Source organism: Tasmannia lanceolata, unplaced genomic scaffold (assembly GCF_043159265.1).
Source record: "Tasmannia lanceolata isolate RefF3 unplaced genomic scaffold, GAP_Taslan_0.1 ptg000019l, whole genome shotgun sequence".
Lineage (NCBI taxonomy): Eukaryota > Viridiplantae > Streptophyta > Magnoliopsida > Canellales > Winteraceae > Tasmannia > Tasmannia lanceolata.
Genome location: NW_027518696.1, coordinates 16,715,230 through 16,730,107, shown reverse-complemented (window position 1 = coordinate 16,730,107; position 14,878 = coordinate 16,715,230). Strand labels below are relative to the sequence as shown.

At 37.5% G+C, this 14,878-nt stretch overlaps 1 protein-coding gene across 1 annotated transcript; it reads left to right on the top strand.

The window, feature by feature from the left end:
• The first annotated feature begins 3,909 nt into the window (after positions 1 to 3,909).
• On the top strand, positions 3,910 to 9,938 carry LOC143852369 (putative inactive poly [ADP-ribose] polymerase SRO3). Its single transcript, XM_077361752.1, has 3 exons — positions 3,910 to 4,697; positions 8,168 to 8,409; positions 9,883 to 9,938. Exons 1-3 carry the CDS (start codon positions 3,910 to 3,912, stop codon positions 9,936 to 9,938), a joined length of 1,086 nt encoding a protein of 361 aa, XP_077217867.1.
• The last annotated feature ends 4,940 nt before the right edge of the window (positions 9,939 to 14,878 follow it).

Here is a 14,878-nt window from a genome sequence, read left to right as displayed (position 1 = left end):
CAAATCTGCCCATTTTTGTCCTCCCCAAATGAAGGGGTTAGGATGATCCTATTGAGCTGATTTTTGGTACACCCCCTATCTATCATAAGGCCTTTAAAATGAATGCTTTGGATCACCTAACAAAGTGGGCCCCCATGTGATTGGGGAGGTTAAGCGCACCATAGGTTTGGTGCGCTTAAGCTCACCAACAGTTTTCTCTCTCTCTCTCTCTCTCTCTCTCACTCTATATATATATATATATATATATATCAACATCATAAGTAGAATACTTCTTTTTGGCATCACTCAGCTTCTCACTGGAATAGGCTATCGGACTTCCTTCTTGAGTGAGGAAAACACCAATGCCAACATGTGAGGCATCCCATTCAACTTGGAATGTCTTAGGGAAATTGGGTATATCCAACACGGGTGCTTTTGTAAGCTTTGATTTTAGGAATTCAAAGCTCTTTTCTGCCTCCTTGGTCCATTGGAACACCTTTTGCTTTAACACATCTATCATAGGAGCGATTATGCTCCTAAAACCTTTTATGAACCACCGATAGAATAAATGCCAACCAATGGTGGCTTGGAGTTTTTCAGTATCCATTTGGATGCAACCTACAGTCAAACATGGCCTAAGAATATAGTATGGCATGTACATCAATATGCCATCAAAGTAAATCAATGTGAGACTTTTCATCCTTGCTGTAAATCAATATGCCATCAAAGTACACAATGAAGAATCTTTCCAAAAGCTCCTTCAAGACTTGTGTCATAAGTCTCATGAAAGTTCTTGGTGCATTAGACAATCCAAATGTCAATAAAAGTGATTCAAAGAGACCACTTTTGTCTTAAATGTTGTCTTCTGTTCATTACGAGATTGAATTCAGATTTGGTGATAACCACTTCGCAAATCAATCTTTGAAAATAATTTTGCACTGCCAAGCATGTCAATCATATCATCAAGATGAGGAATTGGAAACCGATACTTCACAATTTTCATGTTCACAGCACGACTATCGATACACATCTTCCACGTCCCATCTTTTTTAGGAGTAAGAATGGTTGGAATGGCACAAGGGCTAAGACTCTCTCTTACGAGTCCTTTTTACAACATGTCCTCAACTTGCCTTTGTAATACAACATGCTCTATTGGGCTCATTCGATAATGAAACAAATTAGGGAGTGTACTTCCTGGAATGAGGTCAATCCGATATTGGATATCACGCATGGGTGGAACGCCATGAGGTAATTCATCATGAATACAATCTTTGAACTCATTTAACAAGTTAGAAACAATTATTAAAATTTCTTTTTCAAACTCTTGACTTTCTCCCGTAGCTACCAAAGCATAGACCACCTTCTTTTCTTCGCAACATTGTTCAATGCTTTTGTAGGATAGCAAACTGATTTGACTATCCCATTGCGCCTTAATAGGCTTGTCTTTCAATGGGTGAAGCACATACGTCAAGCGATGATTAATAAGAGAGTAGGTGTTTCTTTTCCCATAATGGTGAACACATATATCAAATTACCACGGCTTTCCAAGAAGAAGATGACAAGCATCCATAGGAAGGACGTCAAATAAAATCTCATCATCATATTTTCCAATTGAGAACTTGATTCAACACCTCTTAGAAATCATGACTTCCTCTTCCCGTTTAAGCCATGAAACTTTGTAAGGTCTAGGTGGTGCTCACATTTGAGTTTTGGCTATTCAACCATGGCATTAGACACCATATTTTCACAGCTTCTAGAATCAATCATCACTACACATTTTTTCCCGTATGATGTGCAATATGTTAGAAAAATAATACGTCTCATCCACTTGTCATCCTCTTGGACAGAGAACACACAACGAATAACAAGGTTATCAAGATCACAATCAGGATTACAATACTCTTCTTCTCCTTCATTTTCAAGTTCTTCATCATAGATAGGTTCTTTTTTTTTCTCATTTTCTACAACTTCATCTTCAACAATGTTTATTTCAGCCTTTTTCTTAGAGCACTCATATGCCCTACGTCTAGGTTCACCACACCTAAAATAAGAATTTAGTGACGTATTATGATAATAATGCTAAAAACCAAATATGAATGTTGAAAAATTATAACAACAATTATTTTACCTATTTTGATAAATTAAATGTTATTGGATGTTTATATCTTTTTTTTTCATTTGATTTCTTTTTTCTATTTGCATTTTTTTATCTTTAACTGCCAGGATCGTTAAATAACGATAATCCTCCTTGGCAATTATAACATCCTATACATTGTTGTTTTAATCTTTGATCTTACTATACTTGTTTTAGAAAAGGGTGAACTATTTACTCTTGATATCTAATGGTGACGCATACGTGTAGCCTAATCCTATTTGGAGAAAAATTAACCTCAGATCGAAAGTTCAAAGATCGTTCGAATCGGGTTCGAAAATTTTAAAATTATGACAAACAGTAACATAAAGTTAATCTGATCATTCCGAGATATTTCAAAATATTAAAAACGTCCCCTAAATTACCATGAGACCCTTTATAATTCATCGAACAAGGCTAGACTTAGACGCCCAACATTCGTGCACAAGTAACACATCTTATTTTCAGGCAAATTTACTAGGGTCTTACTCGACATACAAGGCTATTAGGTGTATGCATAGTCACAGAGTTCAAATTAAGAAATAAATATGCGAGGAAAATGTTCAGAAAAAATTAGAATTTCAAGGTAGAAAAGTTTGGAATAATAATTTTAAACGTAATGAAGCGTTCTTGAATATATTAAAATTTGAGTTTTTTTTTATGATGCATTATTATGAAACATGTGAAATGTTTTGAATTATTCATGAACTTTTTTTTTTCTCATGTAGCACATAAAAACTTACAATTGTTTTTTCAAATTTTTCAGTTAATGGCAAACTCTAGCAAGGTGTGTTGGCCCTAGCAGCACTTACCGATTTGGCCACAACTTCATTTGAAATAGAAGCATGAAAATTACTCATTGAAGCACCTAGCGAGAGAGAGAGAGAGAGAGAGAGAGAGAGAGAGAGAGAGAGAGAGAGAGGTGGGGTTGGGTAAATAACTCATTTTTAATTAATTAGCTTAAAATAAAAGAACAAAATGGTGGTCAAATTCTTATTTTTAATGAGCCTATTTTGGAAATTTCAGTAATGAAACAAGGGCAACTTTTCCTCAAGAAAAAAAATGGTAGAATGGTAATTTAGGTAACATAGGAGTGCAGTTTGGAAATCTATTCATCCATATAATCACATTTGCAGCCAAAAGCCTCTGTATCATGCCATGAGCAGCCAAAAGCCGTAGAATAACATATTCAACTCCTCTCATCTCTCCTCTCCCTGCAACTTCTTCTTCTTCTTCATCCTCTCGCCATATCACGAAGATCCACGGTCACCCCGGCCCTTTGATTATCACCGATTGTCAACCCCTCTGTTTCAACTCAACATCCATAATTTAACTACCCAAGAAATCCCCTCTTTCCTAACCAATTCCTCCTTCAAGTTATATCCTTGTTACCGATTCTTTTAACACCTCAAAATCCAACCTATTTGTTGTTCTTTAACCCATTAACAGTTCTTTCATTCTCATCATATTGAAAACTCCCTTTCTTGATTTCAACAGCCCATTAACCTTGTGTCCCGTCTGTTTCCAACACCCTTCGCACGTGCCTTTTCAATTTTTTTACAACCCTCTTGATATCAAAGCTTCCGCTATCCGGCCCTACGTCGTCATCATCATCATCAGGTCCCTTTTCATTTTTTTCACAACCCTCTTGATATCAAAGCTTCCGCTATCTGGCCCTACGTCATCATCATCATCATTGCCATCCCTCCTCCGCCTCCTCCTCCTCCTCCGCATCTCTCTCTCTCTCTCTCTCTCTCTCTCTCTCTCTCTCTCTCTCTCTCTATCTCTCTCTGAAAAAAATGCAGCCAAGCAGTTCTCTTTCTCCGCTATTTCAGAATAAAGACCGTTTTGAAAAAAGCGCCACTCCAGCGCGAATCATGTTCTACTCACACTCAGAATGGTCTGATTACCCATACGATAACTTCCAAGTACTCAAGACGGCTTTTGTTTCAGGATTTCCTTCCACCATTTTGGAAATCCAAAGTCATCGTTACCTCATAGATTTCCTTCGTATGCTACAAACTGATTTGACATCTGGATCAGAACGATCCATCGCTTGGATAGATGTTTCCGGGAAATGTTTCTTCCCCTGTAGTGTTCATCAACCAATTGCAGAAGAAAAAGGAGAAACTCAGCCCCCAACTTCCAATAAACGGGTTCGTATCTCCCAAGAAGAAGAGGATGTAATCCCAGCCGTTGATGTTGCGTGTATAGTAAAGCTAGATTTCAACTTAATAGGAATGAAGCTGAATGAGGAGAGTGTAGATTATAAGAAGATTAAGAATATATTTATGAAGGGGATGAGGGAAATGGATAAAAAGGCGAAGGTGACCGCTATCCATTGCTGCTTGTATAAGGGGGCCAAGAGGATAGAAAGGTTACAGGAATTTCGGAGATATATGAGGTTGACTGAGTTACTTCGTGGGGATGCCAATGTTGCTTATGGATGGTATGGTGGATCGCCACAAGCTGTGGAGAATTTTATTTTGCATGGTTTGGGAGAGCTGGAATATGGAAGATTGCATGATGGATCCTCTTCCAAAGTTGGAGCCTATCTATATCATGAAGACTATTCTCATGTTGCAAGGTAACCAAACCCTAATTTTATTAGGAAGCTTTCTTTGGGGAAGTGACATATTCTCCCCACTTTCTTCCCGGGACCACCAACACTTTTTTACGCTCGAAAGTGTGGCCCAGGGTAGAAAAGGGGGTGAATATATCATTTTCAGATTTTTAATTTAGTATATGTGTGGGGCCACATTTTGGTGATCCAAACTATTCAGATGCTGGGCCCAAACGTCTTGACCATAGAATAGATCAATTTCTATTGATTTTCTGAGGCAAGGCCCATTCATAGTAAAGCCTAGATGAACGGTTTGGACCATGTGAAAACGATGGCGGATCCCACTTCCCATTCAATATCATTCTTTAGATACTAATACATGCAGCCATGGCATGATTCATATTTTAATGGTAAGTTCAATTTAATGTGATTGGAAATGTTTAAATATTCATTATTATTTCTCCATAACGATCCATTTTTTGGCATTCTCCTCATTCTATAATAGAGGGTTAGGATCTTCTAATGTGGGAGATTCCTTGAGAGATGGTCCATCATCCATAACGAAGCCTATTAGATATAAAAGAATTGGATCAGACCATCGAATGAAAATACATATATCTTGCCCACTATAAGAAATGGTCTCATTGGCGACGGACAATTAAATTCCTTCACCAAAGGACAAATAGACGTCGCTATGTACACTACAATGAACAAATATTCGTAACAATATATGGCGTCTATGACCCTATTTGGATTGCAAGAAAATCATTGTTGATAGAAGTTTTTCTCTTTGTTTTTTTTACTTTTCATGATTTAGAGCGAAATAATGTGATTATTGTTAATTTACAAGGCTATTATCATAAATAGAAAGTCCCTCTATGTAAAAATTGAATAGGATTGGTTCAACTTATATCTTTTCATGTATAAAACAAATAAGAAATTTTAGAAATATTTCCTTTCCAAACTTTTCCACAAAATTCCTGCTATCCAAACAGGCCTAAGGGCATGTTTGGGAAAATATTTCTCTTCAAAATGCACAGTCCAATATTTGCTTAAGAATTTTAACGAAGATTTTAAAATTCTCGCATAAAACTTTCTCTAAAAACAAGGAAAGAAGAAAACCCTTGTCAACCAATTTTTTTCCAAGAAAGTTCATTTCTCATTTATCATATTTTTTTTCAGAATTTATCTAGGAACCTGGGGGCACCTCAAAATTTTATTGATAGAATAGAAAAGTATAAATGGAAATACCACCTTACCTCAAAGCCAAAACAAAAGGGAAATTACTTATAGCGAATAGCTACAAGGCCAAAAGAGTCACATCTTAAGGTGGCCCTAGCATTTCTAGGAAGGTCCTTCCACTGCTAGTATGCATGATTCTCTTTTCTTTTACTGGCAAAATCAGCTAAAGAGTCAGCAGTCTGGTAAGCTTCTCTAAATTAATTTGATACTTTCAGCCTCAACTCTAAAACCAAAGATTGAAGTCCCTGGCAATAATATTTAATGGACCATGGGGGATCCTTCTTGTCAATGAGTATATCAATCAAAGTTTTACTGTCTCCTTCAAGCCAAATGTTAGATAGGCCAAATACTGTATAGTACCTCAGCCCATCTAACATACTTGTAGTCTCTGCCTGCAAGTTATTGTCATTATCATAAAAGTGAGAAAAAGCAAACAAAATCTTATAATTTATGGTTTCTTATAATTCTTCCTCCACCTGATATACCAGGATTGACTATGAAGGCACCATCCATGTTCAGTTTGAACTCCTTCTTAGGCTTAATCCACTTCAATATAATTTATAATATAAATTTTGTTTTGGCATCAGATGACAAAAAGCCATCACCAATGGTGTGCTATTAGCAACGGATTTTCTGTAACCGTCTCCATAATGTGTTTTTTAACGGTGGAATGATATCAACAGTTAGTTTTCCATTGCTATATGATGTTTTTCTCGTTGCGGTGGCATGATTCCTATTTTAAAGGAAGTTCAATATAATGAGATAATAAAGGTTTACATATTGCTTAATATCTTCCAAATTTCCTTCTTATATTGGTTTTTTCTATGATTTAGCCGACACTTCGAATTTATTGTTGACACACATGTCCACACGTGTCCGACACGACACACATGTCGACACTCCTTTGAAAACTTTAAATGTGTTCCTATAAGTTTCAGACTTAACATGGGTGTGTCAACATGTTTTTGTACTATGTGAATTGTGGCATTCTAGTTTATTATTGAATATTTTGCTTCTTTTACTATGAACTCTTCTTTTATTATATTCTCTTCTTTTAGCTCTTCTTTAACTAATATTTGTTGTTATATCCCCTCCCATGAATATAAAATCCTAAACAAACTCTTATTCAAATATTATATTCATTGTATCCTATTGGTCTCCCTTTCTCACTGCACATAAGTTACTGAGGAGAATTATATTTGAAAGATCCCACATTGGAAAGGGAGGAAAAGTTATTGGGCTATATATGTGGATTCCCTCTCTCCCTATGTCGAAGCGTTTTCAGCATCTCCAAGGGGCGGGCCCCACGGAGTGGGTCGGGCACGGTTATTACTAGTGGAAAATAAAACTGGGGCGGGTTATGACCCAGAACCGGACAATATCTACACAGTGGGGTCGGGGCGTGACATAATGGTATCAGAGCGGGACCTCCCATCCAATACGGTGTGCCAGCGAGGACGTTAGACCCTAATGGGGTGGATTGAAAGATCCCACATCAGAAAGGGAGGAAAAGTTAGTGGGCTATATATGTGGATTTCTCCTCTCCCTATGTAGAAAGTTTTCGGCATCTCCATGGGGCGGGCCCCACGGAGTGGGTCGGGCATGGTTAGTGCTGCTGGAAAACAAAACTGGGGCGGGTTATGACCCAGAAGTGGACAATATCTACACAGTGGGGTCAGGGCGTGACAATATTGAATTGATGAATTTGTTGTTATTTGATTATCTCACATTCATTTTAGATTATAGTTGACTAATCCTATGATTTATTAGTTGGTTAAATGAATGTCGTATTTATATTGTCGCAAATTATGGTAGTAATCAATAGTTTTATATGTATGTGTGTATGGATGTGTCACCATTTCTAGATTTTAGGGGGTTGCCTTGTCCGACACTTTGTATCCGTGTTGAAGCTTGACACACGTAGTTGCAAATTAGGTAGTAATCAATAGTGATTGTATTTAGCTTTGTATTTCTCTTAAAAGTCCCCTTTTTCTATGTTTAAAAATCTTTTTTCTGACTTCATTGGTGTTATCAAGTCCTTTTACTTCAATATTTGATCTTTTGTAAATGAAATTTTACGTAATGTTCCCGGTGTTTTATGCCAATTCAAAAGTAGAAAGATTCAAAACTTTGTAATTGTCCAATCATATAATCTTAAATGAATACACCAAAATACTTGCAAATAGATAAAAGAATTGTGTTTTGTATGTCTAATTGTTCAGCTAAAGACATAATCTATAATTGTTTTGTAGTGCATCTCAGTCAGAACCAGATGTTGACAACGAATTTCACTTGGTTCTCTGCAATGTTATTCTGGGATATACGGAGCAAATCTCAGAAGGTTCCGATCAATTTGGACCCAGCAGTGGAAGCTTCGACAATGGCGTTGATGATCTCAGGAATCCAAAGCGCTACCTTGTCTGGAAGACCCACATGAGAAGCCACATTCTCCCTAGATATGCTGTGAGCTTCACAGCAACAAAACTGTCTCAAGGTAGATTTTCTGAACAAATTGTTTCAAAAAAGCTTAAGCCGTTGGAGTTGGTGTTATTTAAACATTTATACTTAACACTTCCCCTCACACGTTACCCCTCTTTTTTGGGTTGGCCTATAGGTGGCACACTGGCCTCTCTTTTGGGTTGGCTATTACATTTGGATTTTTAATACCAAGGTGTTTTGAACCCAGGGCAATTGCCCTTTGCCCTGATACCATGTCAAACAACCAATTACTCCAAAAGCTTAAGCTGTTGGAGAAGGCGTTATATAATCTTTTATATTTTAACAAATTCTACCTTAAAATATTACTTTCTGCTAGGAGTGCAACCTTGGCCGGGTAGGGTCGGTTTGAGGCAAACCCTAACCCAACCAGAGGTACGATTACGTAACCTTATAGAATAAAGTACTCAACACTGGATTTCTAAACTCTATCTGAATCTCATGTAATCTTATCTTCTATTTCTTGTACTTTATCTTCTACAAACCTTAAATTGACCTAACCTGAAACTCAGGTTGAGATGGTCAACACTAACCCTCCCCAACTTTAAATCCGGCAGCCCTAACCCAACCCAGCTAACCCAACTGTCCAAATCGGGTTGGGTTGAGTTCAAGTAAGCTATGGGACAAAAACATAAAAGAAATCCAAAAAAATGGATATTGGATTTCGGTTCAGCTCGGTTGGGTCGCGGTAAAATTGCAATAAAATTAGGAGGATGAGATCATGTTCAGGTTCGGATGCCCAATGCCTATACGCCTATAATGTAATCCAACCCGTAATTAATGTGGTTGGCTTACTCCAATTCTAACCCAACCCAACTTGAGGGAAGGCCAACCCAACGCGAGAAAAAATCAGTTTAAAACCTTTGGACCCATTGAGGTTAGGCCCAGCCCAAGTTTCACCTCTACTTTCTACCATTTCTGCATGTTCCAATCATTTGTTCAAGAAAGCTAAACATGTTTTTCATTGCTTGAATGTGCTAGAACTGTTGAGGAGAAAATCTACATCGGGATCTTCTTCAACAGGAAATTCGAAACCTCCCACTCAAGCAGTACGATGCCAACATTATTTTCAATGATACTTGTCATGCCATGTTTGGCTGCCATGAAATTTTTTCAATGGAATATTAATTTATCATGTAGTTGGGAGGGGCATGGAGGGTGGGAGAGGGAGAGAATTGAGAGGCATGAGTGAGGAGGGGGTGAGAAGTAGCTGCAAAATAAGGAAAATAAAAACTCTATTCAACAACACTTGCTTATTTTTCAAAATAGAGTTTTTGTGTTCTATATTTTTCAGCAACTTTGCACCATATCCTCACTCATGCTTTCTCGATTCTCTCCCTCTCCTACTCTCCCTACACTCTCTCAACAATTGCTAAGATAATATTCCATGAAAAAAAATTATGGTTCCCAAACATCGCCTTACTGTACATAGAATTTACCTTTCATGGAGTATTTTTTTTATGGTGTTTAGGTTCCACTCATGCTGCCTCCTCCCCCTCCAATAAGTGCACAAGGACAGTAAAATGACAGATTTCCTCGTGCAATTGTAGATCACAACATGGCGTTCCCGTTGTTAGTCTCTGTACTGAGAAAACACCTTCCCCAAAGCAGTATTTATCCATTACTGAAAGTATATTATGATTTTATGGTAATTAGATTTTAAAATACTTGGTGTATGTTCTTTCTTTCTTTTTTCTTGGTGCATAGTTACAAAGTTCGGAATTGGGAACAATCTTGGAAGGAAATTATTTAGATAAGTAGGGAAATGTTTGGGAAGAGTTTTGAAAATAGAGTGTGGTTAACTGTCCAATAGTTTTGAGCTATTTAAGAGATTTACAAATATTATTTCAGTAATGGATAAATTATTTTTCAAATTCATTTGAAAATTTGAAAATTCGGGTTGAAGTGGGAATATTTGTGATAATTCGAAAATCGTTAAAATTATTTAATTTTGAATTATAGTTGAAACAGGGAATAAAATTTGAGATTTTTTTTGCTATTCAGTGAATTCAGCAATTATTTTTTTGTCTTTGAATAAATGAATGGCCTAAATCACTCTATACTACAACTCCAGGATTGGAAAATCGACAAAAACATGTTGATCAAAATGATAGGATCCATTGCCAGAGATCGATTACTTGATGAAGTTATCAAAGTCGTTAATATTCAGTTATGGTTTAAGTTTTTTTTTTTTAGTGATTGATGCAGTGCCAACATGGTAGCCATGTCATGCCTAGGTGGTTTTGGTGGAGTTCCAAGGTGCAGTCCCTTATTAATGTTGCTGGCTCATTTTGAACCTGATTGTTGAGCTTCTAAATGAAAGAATTATGGAAAGTGGTAAACTACAAAGTTGTAGGTCTCTTTCAGATCTTTCCAACAAGTATTTGTGCTTGAAAATTGGACAAGAGGGTAGAAAGTTATGGCAGTTTTGGTGGACTGTGTCTGTGGGTTCCCAAAGCAGTCAAAGTTAGTGAGTTCCTATGCAATTAATGTTATGTTAGTCTCTAAGCTAGCTAGTGGAGGAGCTTGAACGAATTTGCTTTGGTTTTCTTTTATTTAAAGAGTTAGAAACTATCTTGAGAGGGGATTTTGGATGTTGATAAACTTATGTAATTGATGGAATATCAATTGGGTTGAGCTTTGCTCCCATTTTCTTCTTCTTCTCTAAGTTGTGTTCTTGTGTTCTAATTTTCTTCTTCTTCCCTCTTAAGCACCTGCATTATCTGGTATCAGAGCTAACGTTACTCTCTTGGGCTAGCTTCGATTTGATTTTCATGGCGGCACGAAGAGGTAGAGGAAGGCGTGGTAACCAAATGATGGAAGATTTGAGAGATGAAAGAGATGATGAACTTCAAGCACTTCGAAGACAAGTTGAACAACTTACCATGCGACTTGAACGCCAAGAGGCTCGTAGTGAGCGTGGTAGATCAAGCCATAAAGGTTCTAGTGATGAATCCGATGTGAATCCCTTCGCCAATACTTGTGAAGAAGGTAGGTTGGGAAGGTTCTATCGTGATTTCGACACCGTCAAGATTGACTTGTCGGAGTTCCATGGTCGTCTACAACCCAAAGAGTTTCTTGAATGGATTAGTGCCATTGAGAAGTTCTTTGATTACAAGGAGACACCCGAAAGCCAACGTGTGAAGCTTGTGGCTACAAGGCTTCGTGGCTACGCTTCAACATGATGGGATAAGGTTCAAGAGATGAGAATCCGCAAAGGAAAGCGTAAGATCTCTTCTTGGGAGAAAATGAAGTCAAGGCTTAAGGAGAAATTTCTTCCGTTAGATTTTTCCCAAATTATCTTTTCTCAATTCAACAACCTACGCCAAGAATCCAAGATTGTGTTGGACTACACCGAAGAATTCTACAAACTCATGGCTCGTAATGATATTTAAGAGGGTGAAGATCAACTTGTGGCAAGGTATGTTGATGGTTTGAAGTTTTCCATTCGTGATGAGGTGAAAATGCACGGATCATTGAGCGTCAATAATGCTTATCAACTATCCTTGAAGGTGGAGGCTAAGCTTTTTCGTTGTAGTGCTAAAAAGTATGTGGATGTTTGTAGTCTCTATCCTTCTTCTAAAGGTGAATCTTCACATGGTGGAGGTACAAAGTCAAGGTCCGAATATTTTAACAAAAATTCTACAAAATCAGCCCCTACATATCAAGTTGGAAATCAGCCCAATCGTCCCAACAATTCAAATGCTTGTTTCAAGTGTGGTCAAGTTGGCCATCGTTTCAAAGATTGTCCAAAGAGGCAAGTAGTTGCCTTCGGTGATGAAGAAAATGATGATAATTTTGATTCAAATCAGCCCATATATGATGAGGATCTTATTGACTATTCAAATCAACCCATATATGATGAGGAAGATGGCATACAAAATGTAGAAATCGAACCTGAAGGAGAAAGTTTGGTGATCCAAAGAGCACTTGCTACACCAAAGGTTGAATCCGATGATGATTGGCTTCGTTCCGATATTTTCAAGACTCGATGCGAATCTCATGACAAGGTTTGCTCCATTGTGATTGATGGTGGGAGTTCTGAGAACATCGTATCTCATAAAATGGTGAACAAGCACAAACTCAAAACCGAACAACATCCAAAGCAGTATCGGATTGCATGGTTCAAGAAAGGAAATGAGAGTAACTTTTTTATTTCCAAGAACGAATTTGATCAAGAGACTAGTGATAATGGTAAATTCAATGCTCTACTTGTTGTTGAAACTAACGAGGAGTATGAGGAACTTCAACGGCAATTCAATGAATTCATCACCAAAGAAATTGTATCCAATTGCATATTAGGTGAACCGATGGATATTGAAGTGATGGGTGAATGGAAAAATATTACATCAATTTTTTCACCCAATTACATCGATCCATTTTTATTCGATCCTACATTGAAGCTCACAGTTGACGTTTATATATTCAAACATGTTCAAAATCTAGACAAGTTATCACTTCTTCATGGAGATTATGAAGCGGAGTTTGATCTTGGGAAGTTTCAATTGATGATCATTCGTCGATACTTCAAGGTTCGAGGGCGAGTTTTCTTGAACGAAGGAAGTTTAGCAAATTTCAAGATCGTGTGGATGCCCCTTTTCAAGTGCTTCAGAAAATTGGGGATAGTGCATTCAAGGTTAAGCTCCCTCCAAATATTAATACTCACCCAATTTCAATGTTAAGACTTGACAACTTATCATGGAGAGCTTGATGAGAACTCGTGGGCTAGTTCTTTCTCACCCGGAAATAATGATGCAGTGCCAACATGGTAGCCATGTCATGCCTAGGTGGTTTTGGTGGAGTTCCATGGTGCAGTCCCTCATTAATGTTGCTGGCCTGTTTTGAACCTGATGTTTGAGCTTCTAAATGAAAGAATTATGGAAAGTGGTAAACTACAAAGTTGTAGGTCTCTTTGAGATCTTTCCAACAAGTATTTGTGCTTGAAAATTGGACAAGAGGGTAGAAAGTTATGATAGTTTTGATGGACTGTGTCTGTGGGTTCCCTAAACAGTCAAAGTTAGTGAGTTCCTATGCAATTAATGTTATGTTAGTCCCTAAGCTAGCTAGTGGAGGAGCTTGAACGAATTTGCTTTGGTTTTATTTTATTTAAAGAGTTAGAAACTATCTTGAGAGGGGATTTTGGATGTTGATAAACTTATGTAATTGATGGAATATCAATTGGGTTGAGCTTTGCTCCCATTTTCTTCTTCTTCTCTAAGTTGTGTTCTTGTGTTCTAATTTTCTTCTTCTTCCCTCTTAAGCACCCGCATTAGTGATGGATCCATTTAACATAATTGAAAGCTTTCTTATTTAATATTCTATGTATTAATCGAGTTTGTAGAAGTGCAATTCTTGGCTAACATCATGGATGCCATGGTTAATCCTTGGTTGATTTTCCACTCATGTATATATAAAGATGCACTATAGTTGAAACGGGGGATGAAACCCTATTCCTCTATCTATAACTAGAGAAATACATAACAAGAAGAAAAAGTATGAAGACAATTGTGTTAAGGTTGCTACAAAAAGCGGATCTTTGGATCCTCTTCATTCTCTCCCTCAACGTTGCCCTAGCCATGGAGAGGGTTTTCCTAGGGTTTTGGGAAACATAAAAAGGGATTATTTTACTTAGAGATTGGGAGATTGGAGAAGGTTTGCAGAGAAACATTTTCTTTTCAAGTAAAGCGGCCTCAGTGCTGAAAAGTTGAGGCGATTGGGGGGTGAAACCCTAGTGCTGAAAAGGGCGCCTCTCCGAATCGACTATAATCCCTCCAGTCTCGTGATATTCTCACCACGAATCCGGAGTAGTAAGTTTCAGAAACCCTAAATTCCCTATTTCCTAAGACTTCGTCAACTATGTTAGGGTTTGTTCTCTGCTTCTGTACTTTGTATTGAGCTACTGAGGGTTTTAGGGTTCTTAAGTTTACTTCCATTCCAAAAAGTTGATTTTAGGGTTCTTATGTCTCTGATTTCTCTTATCATCTTCTCATTTCAGTTGGTAGATACTCTCATGTCTACTCCATAGCTCTTTTTTCAATTCATTACTTATGGAGGAAGATGACAGTGACCCCCCTAGTCATCCTCTCCCCCAACACTTTCTATAGCTCAACTCATTAGACATAAGATCCAATCTACCAACCCCCCAGTGTTAAGTGAAAGGATGTAGAAGCTGAAGGAGATAGATAACGAAGGAAAACGAGAAGAACTGTATAGAACCTGAAGGAGATAGATAATGAAGGAAAACGAGAAGAACTGCTAACAACCCCACCAGAAATGTCATTACAAGAAAAAATGGAATTGTTGAAAGAGATTGAGAGCTCAATGTCACTCCATCTCAAAACAATCCCCTAAATGAATTAGAAAGCATCTCTTCTAAGATAAGAAGGAAGCAGGAACTAGTCAAAAAAAATTATCCAGGAAGATATTGAGGAAGATGAGATCGTCTTCACACCCCAAGCTTCAAACAT